The sequence below is a fragment of the Lampris incognitus genome, chromosome 2 (assembly GCF_029633865.1).
Source record: "Lampris incognitus isolate fLamInc1 chromosome 2, fLamInc1.hap2, whole genome shotgun sequence".
In the NCBI taxonomy this organism is placed as follows: Eukaryota; Metazoa; Chordata; class Actinopteri; order Lampriformes; family Lampridae; genus Lampris; species Lampris incognitus.
In genome coordinates this window covers 98,356,902-98,384,707 of record NC_079212.1, presented here as the reverse complement: position 1 = coordinate 98,384,707, position 27,806 = coordinate 98,356,902, and the positions used below count along the sequence as shown (strand labels likewise).

Genomic DNA, 27,806 nt, shown 5'->3' with positions numbered 1-27,806 from the left:
CAATCTCAGGTTGCAAATGTGCCATTTTTCAAATTTATGGTTAATATATTTTTAGGAGTTGCTAAAATGCTCAAGTGGTTCACCTGTAGAGTCCTTCTTTATTCCCTTGTAATGAATAGGTTTGTTTACATACCATTTTATTAACCATATCCACCAGATAAACTACAAAGGGGACCCAATGACTGTCTATGACGACAATTGTTAACCAAACATTTTGAATGTTTTACATTTTTGGGGCATTTCAAATGGAAAAAATAATCACTTCTTTTCATACTGTCCACCTGGCTTCATCATCATTAAGATAGTAAATCCAAGTGCAGCTTGACAATCTCTAAATAACAGAAAAATGTTACTTAAATTTTGCAACATGTAGAGTTTATAGAACCTCCAGATGCATGTGTGTCAAGGGTCAGTATAACCTCAGAAAGTCTTTATAGTCCCAAGTCCATATGTTTCATAGTTGTGTGGGCTTGACCAACACCTGAGTCCACAATTCCTCCCGGCGGAGTGTCACTACTCATTCCGGTATGGAGTAACATGACTAATGTGAAATATTATGGCGCCATCAGTTTTTAGGGCTGGCTATTTATTCTTCCTTCCGCCGCTTTTCCCTCCTGTGTAACGGAAAGTCTTCAGTGGATTTTTGCCTTGGGGTTTTTTCTGTAAGATTAAGGGAGACAGAAGAATTAGGATTGTTTTCCCTCCCCTATTTGGCATATCCAGTTCTCTGTTTAGCCGTTTCCCAATACACATGGAGCCAGTCGGCCCCCAGAGAAACCTGTAGCTGACAGGTTTCTCTGGGGGAATGTAACACACACTACTTCCCCCACATCCAACCACAGCTGTAGATACCCCACCAATCTTTCCTATTCTACTGAGAATTAACCATCAGGGGTCCTATACCCTATAGTTTTCCTAATCTATAGCTTAGTTAAGATTATACGGGACAGAGTCACTTCATTGGAGGGGTTGCCTATATCTTCATCTAACATGTGAAGGAAGATACTATGTGACACTATATTCATGTGTATATGTGATGCTATATTCATGTGTATACTATATTCAATGTGAAGTGCTTTGGGTGTTGGGAAAAGCACTATATAACTGCAATGATGATGATGACCTGTAGTCGTCACTAGTTGTATTAGTGAGACAGAATACCGTATTTCCCAGACTGCAAGTTGCTGTTTTTTTATGGGTCTGGCTGGTCCTGCAATTTATATTCCAAAGCAATTTATACAATGTAATTTTGTGGGACAATACACTGCATTTCAACTAAAGCCACTAGATGGCACCGTTTAATCTTGTGACTCAATTGAAAATACTGTACCATAGTGATGTGCGGGTCGACCCACAACCTGCGGGTTGGGTGAATTCTGCTTACCAGAAAATATCAAGGGGTTTGGGCGGGCAGGTCAAAAATGACAAAGCAGTGTGGAGTGGTTCTCATAATGAGTCGGGTGGGTGTGGGTATTAAAAAACTCTGACCAGCGCATCACTATTGTACCACCATATAAATGCAACATACACAGAAGCAACTTGTTTTTTTTTTTTCTCAACACCACGTTTTTTGCTGAGTGCAAGTTGTACTCGGGTGCGACTTGTAGTCTGGGAAATACGGTATCCTTCCAGCTCCCTGCCCCAGAGTGTTGCCAACTGCACTCGCTGCAACACCCAGCAGAGCCACACACAACATCGGGATTCAAACTACAAATCTCACTGTTGAAGAAAAAGCATGGGTTAATGTGGTTTTGGATTGTTGCACAGTATTTTCTATGAAAAAGACACGTAATTTATTTGCCTCAAAGGGTATTTGGATTAAATTTTAAATTATGTAGTCACAGATTTGTTATTCTTAAAAGCTTTATGAACAAACTTAAATCTCCTTGACAGTAGAAAATTGGTATGGGGAAGATCTTATAACTTTGATTCCCATGCATTAAAGCAAACAGATTTACAAGCAATGATAATAAATTTAAAGTTTCTCAGATGTACTCCATGCTGTAATGCTAAACATTTAAAAAGGTGATGGCTAAAATTGATTCAAAAAGGACTGAAATAATCCAAAGCCTATCCATTACGGAAACGATGTAGTCAGACAAAAATATTAAGCTTGCTCATCCATGCCCTTTAAAAATCCTTAATGTTAATTGCGGTTTTTTTTTATATCAATAATGCTGATGGGAAGCATTATCTATGTACTGAGATTATACTTTTTATATAGTTTTATTCTTGTCTTTATGTCTCACCCTGAAATTGGTCTTCACATCATCGTCTCGTGTGGTTTTCCCTCTCTTCTTTCTCCTGCCTATTAGAGGGTTGGCCACCCCTCTCAGGGCATCAGGAACTGGATCAGATCAATAGAAAATATCTCAGTAAAACAATATTAGCAGAGCGATATCGTTTTGTAGACGTAGCTGTTAACATGGACAAAGCTTTTACATGGAGAAAATCGGTTAAAGCTGTGCATAAGAGTGTCTCTTACTGAGATATCCTGGCACGTTCTTTAGGTGAGGTTTGACGACAGCAGGGTGCAAATCTTTGTCATGCCTCAGCAGCTGCAGATCTCTGGGGTTATCCTCAAAATATGTCTGATTTACAGTAGAAAAAAATGACCTGAGTGACTTACTTCTGAACATACACCAACATGGGTTCAGTGTTGCAAAGGGTGAAATTTGATGCATGTCTTGAGAGTGGTATGAAAAGGCCTACCTTTAGTTTTTCTGAATTTAGCAACTCCTCCTTGATCTCTTTCAGTCTGGCCTCCTGTACTGCCTGCTTTGTCACAGAGCGCATGGCATCCTATACATACACACAATAATTACTTATCTTTCAAGGACGTTCTAAAATGAAAACCGAAGAACACAATTAATGACCCAAATACACTCACCGGCCACTTCATTAGGCACACCTGTCCAACTGCTCGTTAACACAAATTTCTAATCAGCCAATCACATGGCAGCAACTCAATGCATTTAGGCATGTAGACATGGTCAAGACGATCTGCTGCAGTTCAAACCGAGCATCAGAATGGGGAAGAAAGGTGATTTAAGTGACTTTGACCGTGGCATGGTTGTTGTGCCAGACGGGCTGGTCTGAGTATTTCAGAAACTGCTGATCTACTGGGATTTTCACGCACAACCATCTCTAGGGTTTACAGAGAATGGTCCGAAAGAGAAAATATCCAGTGAGCGGCAGTTCTGTGGTCGAAAATGCCTTGTTGATGCCAGAGGTCAGAGGAGAATGGCCAGACTGGTTCGAGCTGATAGAAAGGCAACAGTAACTCAAATAACCACTCATTACAACCAAGGTATGCAGAAGAGCATCTCTGAACGCACAACACGTTGAACCTTGAGGCAGATGGGCTACAGCAGCAGAAGACCACACCGGGTGCCACTCCTGTCAGCTAAGAACAGGAAACTGAGGCTACAATTCGCAAAGGCTCACCAAAATTGGACAATAGAAGATTGGAAAAACTTTGCCTGGTCTGATGAGTCTCGATTTCTGCTGCAACATTCGGATGGTAGGGTCAGAATTTGGCGTCAACAACATGAAAGCATGGATCCATCCTGCCTTGTATCAACGGTTCAGGCTGGTGGTGTAATGGTGTGGGGGATATTTTCTTGGCACACTTTGGGCCCCTTAGTACCAATTGAGCATCGTGTTAACGCCACAGCCTACCTGAGTATTGTTGCTGACCATGTCCATCCCTTTATGACCACAGTGTTCCCATCTTCTGATGGCTACTTCCAGCAGGATAACGCGCCATGTCATAAAGCTCGAATCATCTCAGACTGGTTTCTTGAACATGACAATGAGTTCACTGTACTCAAATGGCCTCCACAGTCACCAGATCTCAATCCAATAGAGCACCTTTGGGATGTGGTGGACCGGGAGATTCGCATCATGGATGTGCAGCCGACAAATCTGCAGCAACTGCGTGATGCTATCATGTCAATATGGACCAAACTCTCTGAGGAATGTTTCCAGTACCTTGTTGAATCTATGCCACAAAGGATTAAGGCAGTTCTGAAGGCAAAAGGGGGTCCAACCCGGTACTAGGAAGGTGTACCTAATAAAGTGGCCAGTGAGTGTATATCTCTTATATATGCTGTTGATGTTGTACCTCTAATTTATGTTGGGTGGTTTAAAATTATGAGGACACCTACCCGGCATCTGTACCTGAAGCCTTCAATCTCTTCCATCTTAAACTCATATGGCTTCACCACACAATCACTATTATCTGACAAAAACGGTAGGCAATGCATTAGCTATTAGGACATAAGAGTTACAATTCTTGCCTCTTACAGCATCAAACAGAGCCAGTTAACACCATTTATTTAGAGAGGTTTACACAAACACAATGAGACACTATCTTTTACTGCTGGCCACTTGTCAGTGACAATGGTTAAGGAGGCATCAAGTAACTTTTTTGCTTTAGCATACCATTGAATTCATTCGAGTTGTATACTGTGATGACTGTGGGAGAATGACAAAATCGCCATTCAGATCAGTTCCCTAGAAGTTTTGTTTTTGTTATGCAGTTCTTTTGCCACCAGACATGAAACTTCCCGGGAAATAAAGGGACTGATTTATGGCAGATATACATACAAGTATTGCAAATTTAATTTACTCAACCTGTGAACCTTGCTTCTCTTCTTCCATAATAATCTGTTGAGGTATGACTTGTAAATAAATGCACCTACGTTGTTGTTGTGCAAAATTAACTGGTGCCGCTTTAAAGACCCTATGAAATGGCTAGCAGAGTGCTATTTGATTCCACATATTTATGCGTTTCCTGTAAAAACAGGAAGCTAGGGAGGGACTTGTTGTGGAGAAGGGCCCCGCAAGACAGTGTCCCAATGCCATGCTGAAAGGAGGGCTGGCGGAAGGGACTGGGTACAGTGGTGTGCAGTAGCCGGGCCCTTCTCATAGCTCTCCCCAGCCAAGGCAACCCACCGGTGGGTTGTGGGAGTTAGCGCAACCAAAAACACAACGACGAGCCATAAGTGCGAGCTAGCTTGTAAGTCCTGTGTGCGGGTCAGTAACTGGCAGAATTTGTAGTCATGGGGGAGGAACATAAAAATTCAAGAAAGGGCTTCATTGGATGCAAAATTAGTATACGACCCTGAGTGCAGGATGAGTCATCAATGTTTTATTGCCATTTTCCAAGAAATGACAAACTCCAAAATACCATTAAGAATATGCCAGGTACTGGCGTATAGGTGACGATCAGTGCAAAACACAATAAAAAACTTAAATATCCATTTGGATTTCATGGGGACTTTAAGGATGGATCAAGGGGGACAAAATAGTGTCTAATAAGTTAGGGAAATGAGGCAGTCCTGGCAAAGACATTCTCTTCAGGTTTAGGGACTAAAACTGGCAACCCTGGTCACATGACCTCTGTCTCGTAATGCGCCAATTACATAGTTAGTGCATAAAGAAAAGAGAAAATAACATTACAGTACATTCTGTTTACCTCCTGTGAGGGCATCCTCCACTTCTGAAAGCAAATGGAGTTCTGCATGAGAGATGAAGGAAAGAGCCGTGCCTTGGTTGTCTGCACGTGCAGTTCTACAAAACAATATGCAGAATATTAAGGAATAATAAATGTGTAATACGTATACAGTTTTTAACCTTATTATGAAAGAATATGATCTCCAGCTAAAGATCATGTTTTATGGTTTTATGGGGTAGACTGTAAAACTTAAAATTCTATTAAAATTCCACACATAACACCTGCCTTCCAACTCGATGTATGTAGGATTGTACAGATGTGGGGAAGTCAAAGTTAATGACATTGGACACATTTGTGAAGTCTACACCTCGGGAGACTCCATACTCCTTGGCCCTGTGAACACAGCACAGGGAGGTGAGAGATCAGATTCAGAACATCACTAAAAAATGTCAAATGTCAAATACTGATTTTTTTCCTGTTATTTGTTAACACTAGAACGACAAAGACGGTCAATATGGCTGTTTTTGGATTTATAGAGTGTAATAACTTTGTGGGGAAAAAAAGATACAGACTTGACGCTCCCTGAATTCCCCAAAAATTGCATATTGCATTAAAATGAGTTTTAGATCAATCTCAGAAAAAAAAAAGTTGCGACAAGATCTACCTAAAACGACCGTAGACGGTCAACATGACCGTTTCGTAATTTGCGTGATCGGCGTGTCATGTCACTATTTATGCCGTGTGTTGGTCGCATCATTTCCTTCGTGAAGTTCATTGCTCTGTCCTAGAAAAAAAACTAGCATTCTCCAGTGCAGAGTAATAGTCTAAATTTTATTTCTGATTATAGCCAGCATGTCTGGTTACAGAGGCACCATGACTACCACCGAGGCGTTGCAGTATTTACAGGTGTTGGACAGCCGCCATTTTAAATTATTTGAAAAATAGTATTAAAAGTTGTTAAAATGTTAATTTTGGTGTCAGTTTCATAACAGACTTACTAACATATGTAATGCATTAATATCTCAGTTGGGTATTTATCTTGACAGAATATAGAGTTTAAAAACTGCGGCGGTCAAAATGACCACCCACAGTCGTTCTAGTAGTTTTTAAGTTCGGGTCATTGTTTGGGACCATTTTAATATTTATTTTCAGTTCTTTTTTTTTTTTACATTTCACGTTTTATAGGCCTTGTAATGTTTGTTAGATTAGCAATATGTGTTTTCCATTGTGTTTTTCAGGTAATTTTGTTTTTTACTTTTTCAATTTTGCTATTCAAGTATGACCATGTCTCTCTGGTTTAAATTGTTTAAAAATAGTATTATAGCTGTTAAATGTTAATTTTAGTGTCAGTTAGTTTCATAACAGACATACTAACAAATGTAATGCATTAATATCTCAATTGGGTATTTATCTTGACAGAATATAGAGTTTAAAAACCAGCGGTCATTTTGACCGCCCATGGTCGTTTTAGGCAGGAGTGAAATCCTGGTTGTTCTAGTGTTATACATATTTCTATTGTAATCTAGACAATTACACAAATATTGAACAAGAACATAATAATGAATAAATGAATTTGAAAAGAGGGTACTGTGCAAGTAATTTAATTCACCTCCCCCCTTTAGTTTGGCCTTTTTTCTTCTTTCCCTTCCCCACAGCAGTCTGTGTTGCAGCTGTGGGATCAGCCAGTCCTTGTTCATCTGTGGCAATGATGTAATCATAGAATCCTTGGTTAAACTGCGTGATGATGTGGCACCTGGTGGTGGGTAACATAGAGGAATGTGAGACTGGGTATAGACGTGTGGCAATTAAACAAAATAAACACCAGATATTAATATTCATTCTATAATCCCTAATCCCTCACCTGGACCTAACAGGCAACTCTGAGTTGAGAACACAGGCTGGGATGGCAAACTGTTCCAGGAAGAGTTTGAGTCTGTAGCACTTATCGACTGCCTCGACAAAAACCAACGTCTTGCCCTGAACCAGGCGCAGCTTCAGCAATGTGTAGATGAGCAAGAACTTGTCCTCTTCTTCACATTTAATACTGTGCTGCTGAAGCTGACTGCTCTCTGGTAGCTGGGAGCCCTGGAGCTTCAGGATCACCTAAGAAATAAACACTATAAGTTATTACTTGCATTCTGTGACAAACACTCAGCAATGACACCATAAATAACACATACTCGGAGATAATTTTCTAATATCTTATACTCCATTTAAAGAAATTCACTACTGAAGTACTGATATATTTAACTATATGTTTGTTTTTTACAAAGTTGTCTGCTGCCGAAAGGCTTATGTTACCAACAAAATATCTGTGTTGACATACTGTTAAGTCTTTTAGGGATTTCACATTGGGGTTATATATAAATTGATCTCACAGGGTTGTGTAGCAGCAACTCCTTTAGGGCCTGAACATCTTCAGAGAGCGTAGCTGACATCAGGAATGACTGGTGGATCTTCGGCAAATGACTGTTGAAACACACAAATCAGAACAAGGTTTCACAGAGTAAATCAGTTTAAGGTTGGAAAGAACTGATATATCCATGTTAAGCTGTATTGCTAACAAACTCATGTTAACTTTCTTAAACACAAGTTTGGGTTGGTAATACTAAAAATATTCAAAAGTACACACATGTAATTTGTTTATGTAGCTTCATTCCTGTAAATAATATAAATCTGCATATTGAATCCATTCGCTCAAAGCAGTTTCAGCAGGTGTTTTTCCTTGAGGACAAATGATACTGATGTTCACTGTAGTGAATGTGGAAGACGACTTGTGTGACTGTTTCATTTTCAAATACTGCAATAAAAGCAATATCTGGAGAAGCTGTTCATTTAGATTTGACAAAATACTGTCGGTACTCAGTTTGTTCTATCTTAATGATTAGTGGTTATGAACCCAAAGTGTTGGTGTGCACTGACCACAATAAGTTTTTGAGGTCTGCCTCGAAGCCAAACGAGAAGAGCAGGTCAGCTTCATCTACCACCAGAGTCTCGAGGGATGAGTGCAGAACCAAGTTCTGAGCATTCAGATGGGCCAGCACACGAGAAGGAGTCCCAACAACTACATCTGGCTTCTCCATTAAAACAGGTCTGCCCAAAACAATATAAAAACATATAACACAAAATCAGCATCATCTTTATTTCCACTAGCTACATAAATTGAGAATATATCATTTACTGATTTAGTATTTGATGAATCCAACTGAATTGGTGTATTGTTAAAGAACCACTTCACCAATTTTCCACCTTATCTCTTATCTATCCGAATTTGGGATCAAGTGTGAAAAACGTCTGCAGTTGTTTGTCAAGGTTCTCTGTGTTTCTGGGACATAACTGCAAAATCAATTCTTCGTCCGGCACCAGTGTTGTCATTTGACGCCTCAGGGACGTAATTGGTAACAAGGAAGAACTACGGGCAAGTTCAGCTTTGATTTTTAGTCTCCGCCTCCGGGGGCATGCTGTAGGTGCTATTCAAAAAATAAACTTTGCTTGTATTGCAAACGAGCTATATTTCCAACAGAGGCGTGAAGGAGCTGATATGCTTAAGTGCGGGGACGCGCTTCCCGAAGGAGGGGGGGTAGTGTAACGTGCATGGATAAGTAGACATGTTGGCTCATGGCTAACGGGTCAGACCCTTTAGTCAAGCGGTCAGCGATGTCTCCCATGGTGCAGGCGATACGGGTTCGCGTCCCGGCCGCGGCAGTTCCTGTGGTTGCCCCCTGAATTCGCTACAATACTGTACCACCCATAGAAATTGAATGAGAATATGAATGAGAACAACAGGAGTATGAATGAATGAGAAAGTTTTGGCATGGTCATTTGAATAGTTCAAAAGAAAATGGTGATTGATTTTGGTTCTTTCCACCCTAAAATTCAGTTCGCACAGGATTAGGATCATCAGCGAACCTCCTTCTTTACAAAATTCATAGGTAATTGGCCCAGAAATGTTAACTTGACAAATTGATGGCAGATCTGCATAGGATAAAATAATTGACAATCTCTGCAATTATTACAAATTATTGGACGTACCCAGATAATATTCCTGTACGATCAGATTAAAAGTGAGTGGGTGCCTTGCGGCATTATGGCAAACAACAGCATTATATTTGTCTAATACCACAGTAAGGACATTCGGTGCATTTGCAGCCCTGGTATACCTATGAACAGACTGACCTCTGGATTGATAGGTCTGCCTTTTCAGAGATGTCTGCCACTCTGACATCTCTTGTGCAGTATGCAGTTAACTGACGCATCATAGACTGCACCTGTTGACCAAGCTCCTTGGTTGGCACTAAGATCAGTGCTCGCACAGCCTGCTCACGAACACTCTGAAATTTTTAACAGCACAAAAGTTATTAGAAGTATGGCAGACAGACACAGGAGTATGTGCTTCAACTTCTCTATCAATGTGATAAATGTAGTTCAGAGTATGACATTGACGAAATCTATTCATGTTTGCAATACCTTTTAATGAACTCTACAAAACCCTTTACTTTTAACTTCCTGGCTGTTTTTACTCACCTGTTTGGAGTCCAAGATGTGCTGTATTACAGGCACAGCATACGCCGCTGTTTTCCCAGATCCAGTTCTGGCCCGAGCCAAGAGATCTTTCCCTTCCAGAGCCAAAGGGATGGCTTTCTCTTGGATAAGGGTTGGTTGCGCCCAACCCAACTCTGCAATTGCCTATGGCAAAATAAAAATGTAACTGGTTTGACGAAACAAAATTACTTAAAGTTGAATTGAAGAACCTACAGTCACTACTGGTTTCATTTCTGTGTTAGTCAAGCTCAGGTGCTATATAATTGGAAGGACAAATGTTATGGTTCCATTTGTAATTTCAAGGTTTTCCCAAATCCTAACATGACTAGTAAATATCAGGAGTTTTTTTTTTTTTAAAACATTGCTGATTGAACCCAAGTAAACATCTCATGACCCTCACTCCACTGATTTATGCATTCAAAAAACACGGGAACTTGGCCAGCCAAGTGGTTTTTGTTGGTATTCGATGTCTCGTGTCCAGCAGCTGGTGAGCTGGACACGAGACAGAAATTACTGTTTTGAGCCTGTTTCCTTTTGATTAATGATTTCACGAATAATTACCACCGCTGCTCATAAATAGAGAAAAAATGTATTATAAAAATAATGATTTGATGAATAATTAACACCACTGCAGACAGAGTAAAAAAAATTATATGATCTGATGAATAATTACCACCATTCAACTATAATTTGCAAAGATATTTTGGTAACACTTTAGTATGGGGAACATAAAAAAACTTAATTACTAGTGAATTAGTAATGATCAAGATGTCACTTTAGTATGGGGAACATATTCTAAGTAACAAAAACTTAATTTACAGTAATTTAACACTATTAACACTTGTAGTTTTTTGTTTTGTTATGTAAGAACAGACCATATTCATTAAGTGTTAGTAAGGGAGAATAACTCTTGTGGTACTACCACCTTATAAAGTCCATACTAAGCAAAGCATATTGAGATGGTACTACTAATAAGCAATAATTCTGAGGTTATAAAGGGAAAACTCATAGTTAATGGCTTACTGGTTGTATAATAAGGCCATGCAGAATAAGGCATTAATGAATACGTAATAATGACCAATTAAGAGCCAATATGTTGTTAATTTGCATGCTAATAAGCACCTAATTAATGGTGACTACGTTCCCCATACTAAAGTGGTACCGATATTTTTAATCACAGGTTGTTTTGATCTGTCAATTAGTTACTCTTCATTCTTTATGCAAATCCTGCATTTTACAAGTTTAAATGCGTTTTAAAAGTTAATATTTCCTTCAGAATTATTTTTTCCTTGTAGTAGCTAATGTTTTTTCCCCCTATATTTGCGATACTATTAAAACGCTTTAATCCAAAAGTAGTCAATATCATTGATTTCTATAGAATCAGCACCACCCAGAAAACAAGTCTACCAAGTGTCAGAGTTCTCCTGGCATCTTATAGAAATTCAGATGCAAAGCTGCCAGAGGTAAATAAAATAATAAGGTACTGTTGCAGATACTACGACAATACTTCGATCAATATGTAGTCAATATCACTGGTGACTATGAAATCAGCACCCCCCCACCCCCCTCACACAACAACCTTACCAAGTATCAATGAGTTTTACTGTGGCATTTTGAAGAAATTCACTTGCAAATTTGCAAAGACTACACAGAATTATGGCATTTTTTCATGTTACAGATACTGCTATAAGACTCAGATCATGAGAAGTCAATACCCTTTATGTCAAATTTATCAACAGGGCAATCAAGTTCTACCACCCTAGCTACGGTCATGCCAACATCAAAAATTTAAGACATTTTAAGTTCTTAATTAAACCCTGTATTTTTCTTAACGGTGAAGTACTTGTGGAAATTATTACGGAAATTGTTTTCAATTAAATTAGATTAGATTGTTTTATTAGCCACACAACCAAGGCCGGTGGAATTTGTTTTTGGTACAGAAATTCTGCAGCACAATACATACATGGACAACAACAGACACTCCACATATTATCACAAACAATACAGTTACCAGAATGGTGGTATTTATGCCAATGGTGTGTGAGGAGAGGACTTTAGGGAAGAATTCAGAGTCCTGATGGCTAGGGGGAAAAAACTGAAGCGTTTAGTCTTAGTTGACAGTGGCCTGTAGCGCCTCCCTGAGGGAAGAAGCCGGAAGAGGTGATGAGCAGGATGTGAGGGGTCAGAGTTTATCTTCTTTGCTTGCTTTACAGTCCGGTTAGTATGTAGAGATTCAACTGAGGGGAGTGGGTTGCCTATGATTTTGGATGCCTTGTTGACAATCCGCTGCAGTTTTTTCCGTGTTTGACTGTCCGTGCCACCATACCATATTGTAACACTGTAATACTGCCATCTTATTTTTACTATAGTGTCTTCCGCTTGATCAGCGGTGTGACTGGATTTTTCTAAAGCTGGGGTTGTCCATTGATATTATGTTTGGCGACCGCCTGGTGCAAGTGAAACAATTCTAATTTTTTTGCTGACTGTAAAAGATTGGATATGTATTATGACCCTGTAACCAGGGAAAAAAAGCACATGGAATCGGATATTTTCAGATTATATTTGGAGCACACTCATGTGTGGAAATAACACGGATGGGAATCTGATATCTGCCAATGTGACTCATGTATCCACAAAGATTGTATTTTTCAGGTCAGTGTGAATCGGACACCATTCAAAACTCGACACTTACACTCTTGTTGCATATTGAGTGACGTACGTACACGTGCGGTTATTTACTTCCGCATAGGTGACCGAACTCTCCGCAGGCCTGCACATGCCAGTTGTTTCAAGTGCAAACTAGTTATGGTGAACGCAAACGAATCTGACATGGATCACTTTAAAAAGTAGACGTAAACAGGCGAGCAAAAAAATAAACCAAGACCTGCGGTGTAACTGTAGCCTTTGTTATGCAGTAAGTATAGGCGATCTCATTTTGCCTCGCGGGTTTTTGCCAAAGATTTTAAGTGGAATTTGGCTCAAGAATTTTTTGCAGCAATTTGACAATACAATAAAGGCAGATTAGTCAAATTAAATGTATCATTTGTCGTCATAGTATGTCAACAGATATTTAACTGTGAAGCTATGGTGGCGATAAATAGGCTCTTCTACTCATAGTGTCACTAAGCCGAAGTGTACATTTAGCGACGTGTTTCAGCTCGTTTTTAAACTTCAGTTTCAAACTGAACAAATGCCAGGTTTTGCGTAAAAGGGCTTTAAGGTAACTTTCACACAGAAAGTGTGATGACAAGGAGACTCCCACTGAGCGTTGCGGTAAACGGGTCAGCATGAGTTTACAGTTCGGCGTGTCGTTATCTTCATATGACTGGTACGTGTGTCGACCCAACTATTGAATCCGAGTAAAAATGATGGTTTTTACCTTTAATAGACGATCATCTAAGCCCATTTCATGGAACTGAAGATTTTGGGAAGCCATCTCTGCACTTTAAAACGTGCGTCGCTGGAATTTTCTTCTTCTTCTTCTGGTTCTTCACCTTCTTCTCGGTGTTTATTAGCGGTTGCCAAACAACGAATTGGTGCGTTACCGCCACCAGCTGGTATGGAGTGGATCGGAATGTCTATTATTTACGCTATCCCCCCCCCCCCGGAAAAAAACCCTCAAATCTTCTTAATTAAATTAGTTGCTCTAAGAAACTGGAACAAGATTGTATAACACTATAACACTCAGTTGAATTCTTCTGTAGAATATGTACTAAATCAAATTGCGTTTTTATTTTTCGGAGATTTGGAGTTAGACGCCTTCTTTCTGCCTCATATTTCTGACAATATATCATAACGTGCTCTAATGGTTCTTCTTGCCCACAGTAGTCACATCTGCCTGTATTTTTTGAAAAGTGTACTGTTTAGTCCAGTGTGTCCAAATCTGAGCCTTGAAATTATTGTCTCATCTCTCCCGTTCCTTCCAGCACACCTCATTTCGTCCACTTTCCTTTGAACGCTGTAAAACCATCATCCTTTCCACTCTTCCTCCCATTGCTTTTGCCACCTTTCCTTCAATCTGTGCTTAATATTGCTCTTTATTTCTGTCTTGCTTAATCAATGTGATTATGTTTTGTGGCCTTCTTGTCAACCTTATCTGCTATTTCATTCCCCTCAATGCCAGTGTGTGCCGGTACCCATAAAAATGATACTGTAGGACCCATCATTCACGTGCCAGTCAGTGGTTTAAATTCTTTGGCTGATTGGTGTATTCCCTAGCTAGGAGCAACATGGCGTTTCATGCGGTTAAATAAAGGGGTGCAGTTCACAGCAGGGGTGCATAACACCTGCAACAGAAATGCCCATCTGCTAGCGAGAGCAGCTAACGTAGTTCAAAGACAATGGCTGACGTGATGTCAGCTGATAGATTCAGAGAGTTGTCGAAAGGTTTATTTGTCATGTGCTTCAGGTACAGTGAGCAGTGAAATTATTTTTTGGCAAACTCTGAAAACTGCAACAAAAGAAGTGGCACACCAATAAACTTAGAATAAGATAAAATACAGTAAAATTTGGAAACAAAGTAAAAAATTCAGGGCATAAACAGAAGTTATATCCTGATAAATATCTATGTACAATGTGCAGTTACATACAAATACAAATGTGTAAATAGACTGTATGATTAAAGTGTAAAGTAGCAAAGGCAAAGTGGCAGTAGTGTCAGGAACATTTTTTTACGCACTACACACAGTGTGAGTTACAAATGTTATTTTTATATGGTGTTTAGTGTCCTTATGACATGGGGGAAAGAAACTCCTTCTGAGTCTTTGTGTTGCCGTTGTGGCTGAGGAGGCATTTGCCTGACCACAGTGGCTGAAGCGATCCATAATTGGGATGATGGTGATCCATAATAATCTTTCTACCCCTGGTCCTGCACTGCCTGGTGTATAAATCCTATAGGGGGGTGAGTGTGGTTCCCAGTGGTACAGTCCGCTAACCGTGCCACTCTCTGCAAGGCTTTGTTGTCTTGAGAGTTACAGTTACCATACCATACTTTGATGCACCCTGCCAGGATGCTCTCAACTGCACCAGAGTAAAAGGTTTTCTGAATCTGTGGGGAGACCCTGAACTTCTTCAGTTGCCTAAGGTGATAAAGATGCTACCTGGCTCTTTTCACCAAAATGTCTGTGTGAAGTTTCCATGTTAGGTCCTCGGTGATGTGAACACCAAGGTACCTGAAGCTTCTCACCCTCTCTACTAGGACCCTGTTGATAGAGACAGGGGTGTAGGTCCTCCACTGTGTCTTTCTGAAGTCCACAAAAAGCTCCTTTGTATTGCTGACACTCAGGGAGAGGCTGTTGGCTTGCACCACAGTAACAGGTCCACCATCTCTTTCAGGTAGGCCATCTCATTGTTGCATGAGATCAGTCCCACCACTACTGTGTCGCCAGCAGTCCTAACAATAGTGTTAGAGCTACTCATGGCCACATAATCATGTGTGTACAGAGAGTACAGCAGGAGACTCAGCACACAACCTTGGGGGTGCTCCTGTGTTGAGGGTGAGAGAGGTGGGGGTGTAGGTTAAAGGATATTCTAAACCATTCCTATACTGTGTTTTGCCTTTTCCTGTTTTTGGAAATGTCATTAGTGATCACCAAGTCCAATCATGTATAAAAAATAAAATCTGCATTAATGATACTCAACTGCAATAAATAGCATGTGGCATCACTATTCATCCAACACAGGCAGGCTCATCCATGGTTGTAATTGTCGTATCCTGGTCAATCGGGGTGGCCTGTCCGGGGGGAATAGCGTGGTCTTCCCACATGCTACGTCCCCCTGGTGAAACTCCTCACTGTCAGGTGAAAAGAAGTGGCTGGCGACTCCACATGTATTGGAGGAGGCATGTGGTAGTCTGCAGCCCTCCTCGAATGTCCCTTCCAATCAACACAGTCATGACACTCTGAAGACTGTCAATGTCGCAACTCAAACACACACACACACACACACACACGACAGGTATAGAATAGGGCAAGGGGAGTGGCCATGAGGAGGGAGACAATTAGGGAGACTGGGAATAAGAGGGTGAATCCGATGGGGTGAAGGGGCAGGTGTAACAGTATCCTCCTTCTACAGGTGCCATCATAACCCTCTGTGTCACCAGGTACTGGGAGCCACAGCCCCGGCAGCACAAATCCAGAAACTATCAGATGGTGTAAACTGGGCCACCACCTATCATGTGTGGAGGAGCTGCTGGGGGGGGGCAAGGGGCTGGAGAAGACAGGCTTCAGGTGGGAGATAAGCTGTGAGTTCAAGGCGGCTCACCGCGGGGTTGATGACTTTTTCCCATCAGGAAAGGGCCCACGAAGTGGGGAGGGGGGGCTTCTTGGACTTTACCTTCAGTGGCGGGCAGGTCTTTAGTGGAGCACCATATGTTCTGGCCTCAGGTGGATACAGGAGCTGGGGTGCGACGGCTGTTCACCTGGGACTGGGTGGAGGCGTGGAGCAAGGCAGTGTGGGCCTGGTTCCAGACACGCCGGCAGCATTGCAGGTGGGCCTGCGCTGATGACTCCGTTACTTTCCCCTCCTAGGCCAGGAACAGGGGAGGTTGGCAGGCCAGGGCACACTCAAAGGGGGACATCCCCAAAAAGGTGCTGATGTGAGCGTAGTTTACCTAAAGGCAGGGACTGGCTCCAGGGGGACAGGTTGGTGGTGACCATACAGCAAACGGTGGTCTCCGGTTCCTGGTTGGCCCACTCGTAGGGCTGTTGGTCTCAGGGTGAGACTGATGATGGCCCCCAGGGCAGAGGCAAAGGACCTCCACACCTGGGAGATGAGCTGCTGCCCTCGGTCCAACCGGGATGTCCACCGGGATCCCATGGAAACAGAAAACATGTTTTTTGTTTGTTTTCTTTACTACTTTTATTAATCCCTGTGGGGCAATTCTTTCTCTGCATTTAACCCATCCTAGCTGTGTAATGAAGAGCAGTGGGCAGCCACTAGTGCAGCGCCCAGGGAGCGTCCAACCCATGGTTCAACTGGAGATCAGCGACCGACCAGAGGATGCGCTAGTGCAGCAACCATGGCTTTGGTTTTGATGTCCTCTATTGATCCCAGTAGGGAAATTATGCTCTGCTTTTAACCCATTCCTAGCTGTGTAGCTAGGAGCAGTGGGCTGCCGCCGTGCAGCACTCGGGGATCAACTCCAGTTCGTCTTGCCATGCCTCAGTCAGGGGCACAGACAGGAGTACTAATCCTAACATGCATGCCTTTTTTTTATGATGGTGGGGTAAACCGGAGCACCCGGAGAAAACCCACCGCAGACATGGGCAGAACATGCAAACTCCACACAGAGGACGGTCTGGGATGACCCCCAAGGTTGGACAACCCCGGGGTTCGAATCCAGGACCTTCTTACTGTGAGGCAACAGCGCTAACCGCTGCGCCGCCGTGCCGCCCAATATGCAAAATACAGTAAGGCTTATTGCAACTGGCTCACCTTTACAAGTACTCGCTCCTGTGCTATCTGTGAGCCAGTGGCATCGCTCTCTCCCTCAAGGTACCTCCCTCCAAACTGGGCTGAGCAGCTTCTGCAGGTTTTCAAATGGGCACCCCTTCCTCAGTGTTTCATCGATGTAAGCCCATGACATCTCGAGGGGGCTCGACGGTAGAACCAGCATCCCGGTACTAACCCCGTTGTCCACCAATCGACTTTATAATGTTACTAGGGTTGCCAACTCCTTGAAATGGAAATAAGGAACGGGGGACAGGGACGGGGGTTGGATGGACAGGGCGGCACGAGCATAACAAATATAAGGTGCCTTACACAATACACACACACACACACACACACACACACACACATATATATATATAATAAGGAGCGATTCCTTATTTTAAGGAATGGTTGGCAACCCTAGTTGTTAGCCCGTCACCAGGTTGGTTCTGCTGCCGCTCATTCCTCTTTATCCAGATCCACTGGGATGCCGCCTCTGCCTGTTAGGTGATGTGGACTACCAGCCGCTTCCTAGTTGGCCCTTCAATCCCAAGCAGGCCAAGAGCTCTCCAGAGCAGCTGCGTAAAATTCTCATGTTTTGTGTTCTTCTGAGTGCTATGTGTATTTATCGTTCACTTTTGTCTTGATATTCGGTTTATTTACCCTTATTTGTTGTTTAGGCATAGTGGAAAGAGTAGTAGAAGCACGAGGGAGGTAGAGTCAGGGGAGAGACATCTATTCGGACCGAATATTGCCAGGTTGGGGAACAGGTAAAGAATTGGGATTCCTACCAGGGGAGACCACATGGCAACCTGGGCGAGTTGTGGCCCAGGCAGGAGAGGGGTTAGCTGGGGCGAAGCCAGGCAGAACAGGGCTAGCAAGGGAATCGAGGAGCAGACAGGGAACACGGAGTCCAGGAAGATGCACAGGGAAGGGGGCCAGGACCAGTGAGGAAGCAGGAGGACAAGCGGGGCTCCACGGAAACAAACTGAAGACCGAGGACAGAGTGTCAGGCAAGATGAACAGGTACTGTGATCTGGCAAAATGCATGTGGCAAGGCTGGGTTGAAAAGTGAGTGAGAAGATTACGGCTGATGATGAGATGCAGATGGTAGACCTCTGTTCTGCCTGAAGCACACCCGCCTCCACTTCTGCAGTACACACACACACACACACACACACACACACACACAAATGACAGGGAGAGAAACTAGGGCAGGGGGAGTGGCCATGAGGAGGAAGACAATTAGGGAGACTGGGAAGAAGAGGGTGACGGGGGGGATGCAGGGATAGATGTAACATCGCAGTCCTCTGGTTTTAATCCCTGACCTGTTATTGCCCATTACCACTGTCACACATACACATTCAACACATACAAACACACACACTCACGCTCCTGTCATGCTTTATCCCCAGGTTTGTATTCCCATCCCTGCCCTTGAAGCGATGTCTTTTTCCAGGTGTTCAATAAAAATGAAGTTATCAAAGTGACATGTACCCGAAAAGCTTGCCACATGGCTACACATGGCTTTATCTTTTTTCTTAGAGGTATATAGTACATAAGGTTTTCCTTTCTCAGATCATGTGATGAATTAAATGGGGTGGGTATGGGAGTATTAGTACAGCTCCAGTATGACCATTGATAATGATTGGGCTTGTTCTGTTAGTTTGAAATTAAACTGCATTAGTGCAGTTATTCAATGTGTATTCATTTATTCATGTGGTCTTTTTTGGAGCGTGTCTGTGTTCTATCCACTAGAGGGCAGTGCAGTAAAACATTATTTCAAAGTAGATAGAAAACCAGATCTCAGACTGAATAAAGTGCCAGTTTGACCTTGATGGAAGTTTAAATCTTTTTTCTTTTCTTTCTTTTTTCTTTTTTTTGCTGCATAGGTGGAGAAAAGGTTCTGCTGCATTTTGTCCAGGATTCACCAGGAGATTATGTACCCTTAGAGGATATTACCAAGGTGCTCAGTATCACAGCCAGTGCACAAGCAGGACACAAGCCAGAGGTGAGACAAGAGTATCAGAATAAACACTCCACATTGTTTGGAATATAAGAAATATTGGGGATAATAGGTAAATCTTTTGCAAAAGCCGACGTCCATTTTCAAGAATGGATGAGAAGTTGAGAAAGACAAAATGGAGATGGTTTGGACATGTACAGAGAAGAGGCATAGACTATATAGGAAAGAAGGTATTGGACCTGGATAGACCTGGCAAAAGAAAAAGAGGAAGACCAAGGAAAAGATAGAGAGACGAGATAGAGGAGGGCTGGACTGCGGGAGAGGGTTGTGTCAGACAGAAAGCTAAGCAGGGCAAAATGCCACCATGGTGACCCCTGAGAAACAGGGACCAAGCCAGAAGAAGAAGAAGAAAGCTGATATCCAATTTGACTTAAATATAGCCACTTGTGTTTATTGTCACTTGCGATGAAATTCCAATTAATTTCTTCATTACTTAAGTCTTCTACTCCTCTTTTATGTTTTGCTGCCCATGAAAAACCTCATCCATGGCTGAAAATCTCCCAGTATGAGTGACAGCGTCAGTCAAAATCACAGAGTGGAGCAATGTAGCCCTGAAATCTACCTTTGACCTTCATCTCTGTGAAATAAGTTTAGCAAACACCCAATAGTTTCAACAGGATACATTGAATTGCAGTTGCAACAATATTAACACGTGCATTAAAGAAGCCCCTTTATGGATAATTTTTGTACCACATCTCTTTTTAATATAAGAGGGCTTGTCTGTCATAGGCCCTCTCAACCTCAGGGGTGTCTGTGGCTGCATTACTGGTTTTGTAGATAAGAAAGATAAATAGACACTATCAAATGGATGCTGTATACACAGTAATAACTATGCCTGTGGGAGAGCAGGATAACTTGGAAAACAATATTTGCAGTGTTTTTCTCTCAGGATTCATCACGGCACATTTTGAAACAAACTGCTGAAAGCCAATAGATACGCCATGGTTCAGAATGCCCATAAAGGGTATAGTCCATGGGCCAGAGCCCAAAATTTCCTATTTCGGTACACTCAAGGTGGCAAAACTTACTTATAATTTTCGAAAGGATCCATGTCTGTAGATGATATTTTGGTATGATAACCATTCCTGAGTGGCAGCTGTATCACAGTTATCAGCTCATGAAGTTAACCACCCCCTAAAGTAAATTGCATTTTAGATGCTGGTGCATATCCTGGTTTAGCCTCATGGTCAGGACATATTTCAGTGTTCTATAATATTGTCTTTGGTATCATTTTAAAGGGGACCTTCTTAGCTTTCATTCAAGCCCTGTTGTGGATATTTCTCACAAATATAGAGGTCACTTGAGCTCTTCAACCCGTCAATAACACACATCTTTCTGCAATGTTCGCCTAAACTATATACTTTCTTTTAGCCCTGTGGCATCTAGGAATATCAGGGACACAAAACACAAAAACTGGAATACTCACAGGACTGTAAAGATTCAGGAAATGTATAATATACCCATACTATTTCATTGTGTGAGGTGATTGTGAACCTTAAATTAGAAGGGCATTATTACTAAGAAACTAACTAGACCAAAGCCAGTTAGTCCATGGGTCACACCAGATATCAATATCACCCAAGGTGACACAACTTCACTGGTGCCATTTTATTTGGTACACTAACAGAAGTAAAATAATACATGATAACCTTTCCAAATGAGCAGCTATTTCATTTTTCTTTCAGGAAACCTGTTTCTGTGCCCCTCACGATTGTGTATTTGCCCAGATTTTAACAAATATAGCATTTCAACACCCCTGGTACTGATTAGCCTAAATTAAACTCTGGGACAGTTCTTAGTTGGCCAACAACCAAGGATAACCAGTACTGTGTACTTCCATTCATTGTGCTAAGCTAGGCTAACGTGCAGCCAGATAGCTTTCTACTAAACACATATAGAGGAAACTGGTATCTATCTTCTTGTCTCACTCTGGAGAAGATTGTAAGCTAATGTCCCATAATGTTAGCATGTTCTTTTAATGTATATGTTAATATGATTAGTTAAAGTGGCTACGAGGAACTTTCATCTTGTGTTGATTTTAGCGGCCTCATGTGGACAAAATACAGCTGTTGCATAGCAACTAGGTAATGTATCTATTTGTGGCTATGTAAGATAAATAATGGTAATATGACGCTGGTGAAGCAAAGTAAACTTTGTTTTAGTAGTGTTCATACACCTAAGTTACATGTATTTGTTTGTATGTGGCAGGTGAAAACTGACTGAATATGGCCACTGGTGAACAAGCAAGTTTTTACTCAATACCAAAGCGCCCACGGGTGGAGTGCATTATCCACTGTTCTGATAGTCCATGGGCCAGACGATATTTCGGTACACTCAAGGTGGCAAAACTTACTTATAATTTTTGAAAGGATCCATGTCTGTAGATGATATTTTGGTATGATAACCATTCCTGAGTGGCAGCTCTATCACAGTTATCAGCTCATGAATTTAACCACCCGCTAAACTAAATTGCATTTTAGACGCTGGTGCATATCCTGGTTTAGCCTCATGGTCAGGACATTTTTCAATGTTCTATAATATTGTCTTTGGTATCATTTTAAAGGGGACCTTCTTAGCTTTCATTCAAGCCCTGTTGTGGATATTTCTCACAAATATAGAGGTCACTTGAGCTCTTCAACCCGTCAATAACACACATCTTTCTGCAATTTTCGCCTAAACTATATACTTTCTTTTAGCCCTGTGGCATCAAGGAATATCAGGGACACAAAACACAAAAACTGGAATACTCACAGGACTGTAAAGATTCAGGAAATGTATAATGTACCCATACTATTTCATTGTGTGAGGTGATTGTGAGCCTTAAATGAGAACTAGACCAAAGCCAGTTAGGTCACAAACTGGTCTCTATACATTTGTTTAAATACACAATCAAAATACATGATAAAAAGGAATACCATAGTGAGGTAATGAACTATTTTAATATTTTAAACAACATTGACATTTACATATACTTAGTCAATGATACATGTAATCCCATATCATTAGTGGGTATATGTAATGGTAATGGGTAGGGTAATGGGTATATGTGAATATGGTTACATTATTGTTATCAAGCTCTGGGTAACCAAGTCCAGAATCAACATCCTGTGCATCAATAGACTACTACCACAGTAATACCATCAGAATCATCACACTGTCATTCATCAAACTGCTCGTTTCTCTCATCATCTGACTCCCCAAGTTCAAAGTCCAGTTCTGGACCATCCTGCTGTTTTTGGTTACTGCAGGTCTGTAACCTGCACATGTCTGTGCACGGAAGTCCATTTGACAGGCACATGCAGCTTGGCATTTTGCATGAATGCACACACTTGCATGTTAGCATTTCCAAGACCACATCTGGTGCAGGTGGGGAGCGCATCCAGTAAATGGCCAGCTTGCCTTCATCGTCTGTCCATCCATACTCCGTAGGGCTTGGCACCACAGGGTTAGCCTGCAGACAGCACTTCCATATTGCTGCCTGATAGTTGGCTCGTTGAACATGCATAAAGAGACAGTCTCTACATGGTGGCAGCTGGCTGGACTCAACCTCTCCCCTTTTGGTGCAGAAGAGCTGGTAACGCAGTTTGTTCACCTCAGCAGTGCTGCTATTAGCAACATACATCCGACAGGTGAACTGCTCAATTTTCTGGAACAGCTCATCACTCACATTCCATGTCTGTCCCAGTTGACTAAAAGTCTCTTGGCAGGAAGTGTGCTTTCTCACTATCTTCAGGGCATTCAGCTTCCCTCGACCAGCGAATGCACTGACAGTGTCGCAGCCTGTGAAGGCATGTAAGCCAATTAGGCTGTCACAGATGCTGTCTCCAAGTGAACTTGCCAGTTTGGTGATGTCGACAAACCGTGTGCGGTTCTGAGTCCCACACTTCTGGTAGATGGGACAGGTGATGTCCTTCTGGAAGCCAAGACAAAGCACCATGACATCAGTGTCCTCAGCTGTGATGATAACTGACTTTGAGCCCGCATTTGCTGCATGCAATGCATGCAGGAGCAGACGGGTGTCAGCTTCTTCATGTGTGGAGTGCAGTTCTGCTGCTTCCTCACACCCATCTTCTGTCAACTTGTAGCAGGTTTCCTCACAGGTCATGTACAACACCTTGCCATGCAGCATAGCTCTGTATCGTGGGAGTTTCCACTCTTCCACCAGAAACTTGATGAGACTGGTCTTGTTGGAGGAACTGCACAGAAATTTTCTCCACTGCTGGACGTGGTGTCCCCCTGCACGATTCTTGTACTGGAGAGTGATGTCTCCACCCCGGTTCAGTCGTTCAGCATCTTTGATCGAAGTCTGGTGATAGACATCAAAAACAACATCAATCCTTCCACTCTGTGCTCCCTCATGGAGGACCTGGGTCAAGGCTGACTCTGCCACCTGTGCAAAGGTTTTGTTGTTGCCATTCATTTTTTGGACCAGGCTCATCCCATTAATGATGGAAGTAGATGGGATTGGGATGTCTTCTGCAGGAGATACATTCTTTTCAAGCTCTCTGGCAAGTGCAGCCTTGTTTGTTTTTCGTAAGGACCCATCAGCATTTGCCAGTGCCCATGGTAGTGGGCCCAATGGGTAGGCAAGGACATCCTTCAGATTCACCTTCCTGCTTTCAGCCACCAGGATCATGTGACTGAAAAGGTTTCTATCTGCCTTCAGAACCACATCCTGTGCTTTCTTTCCATGAGCTTGTTTTGTGCTGACATTGGAGAATGTTTTCAGACTTTGCTTGGTCATCTTGTCGTGGAATTTCACAGGTGGTGGGTCTGCATCTAACCTTGTTTGCTGGAATGCTTGGTAGGCCTCTTCTCCTTTCTCAAGAGCTCTCAAGAGATCTATGGTCACATCAGGTGGAGCCATGTTGCCAGTGGAGAGGCTAACCAAATCAATCTCATCAGGGGACATAGGATTGAGCCAGTTATTCTCCATAAGGTCCATGAGAGACTGGACATCTGCTTCATCTCTCTTGATCCTTGGACTCTGTAGATCTGGATGAGACCATTTGCACCTGCCTTGACCTGTCAGGTCTCTCAGCTGTCTGAGGTACATGCTTCTATACTCAGCTGTGAGATAATATTTGGTCACAGCTCCTGGCTTCAAGCTGAATCCCTTTGTCCCTCCAGCTGTTTGGGTGTCTTTGTTCACCGTTTCTTCTATAGCTTGGTCAACAGGGATTCGGCCAAAGGGATTGGTGGAGCCCAGTTGGACTGAGAAGCCTCCTTCCATGAATTCTGTGTACACATCTGGGTGTGTGATGGGCAGCTCAGACATCTGGGCGTAGTAGTAGGGGAGGTAGCGTGCATAATTCATCCTGTCATAAGCAAAGCACCATGGGATCATTGCTCGAATGCTAGCCAAGTGTAGCATCCAGTCTCCCTCTCTGGATGCTCGGATGAGCCCCAACAAGATTTCAACCATGTCCAAATAGGACATCCAGAAGTTCGAGAGGCTGCCGTTTCCACCTCTAAGGAACTCACGGTAGACTTCAAATAGATCCATGATGCGTGTACAAGAGCTGTTCTCGAGGACCTCCTTCAAAGCATGTTGTGAGACTTCTTTCCCAAGGCTGTCAATGGTCTTCAGTGTCTCATTCAGGTGAACCATGTCATTCCTGTGAGTTTCTTCCAACCAGGACAGGAAACCATTCAAGGTCAGTCGCATGAGAGCCTCATACAGGAGCTTGTGTAGTCGCACTGCCCTGTTGTACTTGCGGCCATCCATAACACCAGCAATTGAGCCTTCTGCAATCATGCCAGACTCAATGCAGAGGTCTTTGAGTCCAGCATCTTGGAAACGCTTTCCTATTATTGCCAGCAGTGTGCAGATGGTGTGGAATACCCCAAGCCTAACGATGATATCATGGAACTTGTCATGGTGTTTCCATGTGATCTCGACAGCCTTCGCATACAGGGCTTGGTCAAAGACACAGACAATCTTCCTCAGGCCTAAGCACTGCATGATGCTCAGTGACTGGTTAAGCACCTCGTTGACAGTAGACATTTGTGTCGCTGGAGCATTGATGGTAGGCAGATATCCTATATTTTCGGGGATGACCGTCATCTCTCCTCGAGTCAGGATGTTGAAGCCTGTCCAGCTGCTGACTGACTGACTGTTCTTCTTGTTGTGACATGCGTGCTAGGACCCAAAGAAGGTTTTTCTCTCTGGCAAGCTTAGTATTGGCTGCAGTATCGGCATCTGACTTTTTACTTTGTGGTGGCCCTACCCGTTGTCCAGCATTGTAAGTTGGTAACATTGGTGGGGGTCCATCAATGCTTCTCTTCTTTGTTTTGGGAACAGTGGGCATGGGTTGGACAGGAAGTGGGTTGACTGGCTTTGCTTGCACAGCAATCCCATTGACTCTGTGAGATGTTCCCTCACCACTGACAGTTTCTTCAAGACGGTTGATATTGTCCCAGGCTAAAGTTGTGAATATGCCAGGATGGATGTTAGCTGGAAGGGCAATGCCACTCCCTGATGATGAGAGTTTCTGGAGACACAGGGCAGTGTTGATCTCTTCCATCTGTGAATAGGACACACTGTGACCAAGTCGGTTGAGGATGTTTATCAACTCTACATTTCCTGTCAACGATTTGACACTGAATGGCAGAACAATGTGCTTGGAAGGCTTGGTATTTCCACATGTCACTGCATATACTATGTCATGGCCAAATGACTGCAGAAGGCACTGCACTCTCTGGATGCATGATCAGGATCATTTGAGCCTGTGAGTAGAGAGTACAGGAAGATAATGAGCGACTCTGGAATGGTAGGACATTCTGCTTCTGGTTTGACTTCAGGCGGCCAGGTTTGAGGAACATCTTGACTTTTAATGTCTGCTCTCAATTTGATGGCTGCTTTGGCTATAACATCTTGTGCACTGACACTTTTCAGGGTCTGCAGCTCCCTTTTGAGAGACTGATTTTCTTTGGCAAGTTCCCTCATGGACAAGTTATCGGGATAGAGGAGGAATTTTCCTTTCTCATCAGGGAATATCTGCAAGGCTCCAGCAAACTCACTCTCCAGGTTTCGCCTTATGTGCTTCTTGGTTGATTCCTTGACTTGGGCAATGCCTTGGGAGTTCATTGAAGCTACCAGTCTAGAAGAGAGATCAGTCATTGTCATCACTTGAGGATTGCCAAAAAGCTCCATCCTCATGAAGAGGAACAGCTCATTGTATGCCTTATTCACAGCAGCTTCATACTGGGCTGCAGCATCATCATCTTCATTGCTGGCAACCTCTCCTTTGGAAACCTCTTCTTTGGTGTAAAGTCTATAGCATGACCTGTGGTAGTGCCCTTCAGCTGCTACAAGGTCTCTACTCACAATGGCAAGGATTCTGCTGTCCCTTTTCTTTGTGGCTGCACTCCTGATCTTTGCATCAGCTCGCAGTTCTCGACACTGCACCAGTACTTCTCTCGTATTCTGTCTTTTGGAATATTTGCTGTTTTTCTGACAAAATATGCACTCTGCATCATAAGTCCTAGATGTACTTGCAGCATGTCGAGCTACTCTCTTAGATTGTTTCTCTTCAGCAGAGACACAACTTTTCTTTTCTTTTGCAAGGAGGCCATCAAGAATTTGTTTCATAGTGAAGATACTGCGACACTTTCTGTGGTAGTAGATTGCTGGAATCTGTCCCTCAGGAATGTCTTTTGCCAGTTTCAAAACTGGTGCATGATTTCGTATCTGAGCTGCCCTGAGCAGAGTTCTCCATGAGTCGACACTTTGTAGTGAAACCAGCTTATCTGTATCATCAGAACAGTGGATAATGCACTCCACCCGTGGGCGCTTTGGTATTGAGTAAAAACTTGCTTGTTCACCAGTGGCCATATTCAGTCAATTTTCACCTGCCACATACAAACAAATACATGTAACTTAGGTGTATGAACACTACTAAAACAAAGTTTACTTTGCTTCACCAGCGTCATATTACCATTATTTATCTTACATAGCCACAAATAGATACATTACCTAGTTGCTATGCAACAGCTGTATTTTGTCCATATGAGGCCGCTAAAATCAACACAAGATGAAAGTTCCTCGTAGCCACTTTAACTAATCATATTAACATATACATTAAAAGAACATGCTAACATTATGGGAAATTAGCTTACAATCTTCTCCAGAGTGAGACAAGAAGATAGATACCAGTTTCCTCTATATGTGTTTAGTAGAAAGCTATCTGGCTGCACGTTAGCCTAGCTTAGCACAATGAATGGAAGTACACAGTACTGGTTATCCTTGGTTGTTGGCCAACTAAGAACTGTCCCAGAGTTTAAGCTAGGCTAATCAGTACCAGGGGTGTTGAAATGCTATATTTGTAAAAATCTGGGCAAATA

General features: G+C 42.5%; 2 protein-coding genes across 2 annotated transcripts in view; one reads left to right on the top strand and one right to left on the bottom strand.

The window, feature by feature from the left end:
- prxl2b (peroxiredoxin like 2B) overlaps positions 1-27,806 on the top strand; it is a 53,652-nt gene that overhangs the window by 13,150 nt on the left and 12,696 nt on the right. The window contains exon 6 of the mRNA XM_056273710.1: positions 19,327-19,445. Coding sequence (XP_056129685.1) covers positions 19,327-19,445 — 119 coding nt within the window. The remainder of the gene's footprint in view (positions 1-19,326; positions 19,446-27,806) is intronic.
- On the bottom strand, positions 28-13,475 carry ddx56 (DEAD (Asp-Glu-Ala-Asp) box helicase 56). The gene is made up of 14 exons (XM_056273709.1): positions 13,383-13,475; positions 9,986-10,147; positions 9,638-9,792; positions 8,384-8,554; positions 7,840-7,930; positions 7,323-7,564; positions 7,071-7,214; positions 5,747-5,854; positions 5,483-5,577; positions 4,170-4,243; positions 2,713-2,802; positions 2,486-2,591; positions 2,250-2,347; positions 28-660 (listed from the first exon to the last, which is right to left on the bottom strand). The coding sequence occupies exons 1-14, from the start codon at positions 13,437-13,439 to the stop codon at positions 583-585; spliced, it is 1,671 nt and encodes a 556-aa protein (XP_056129684.1). The 5' UTR covers positions 13,440-13,475; the 3' UTR covers positions 28-582.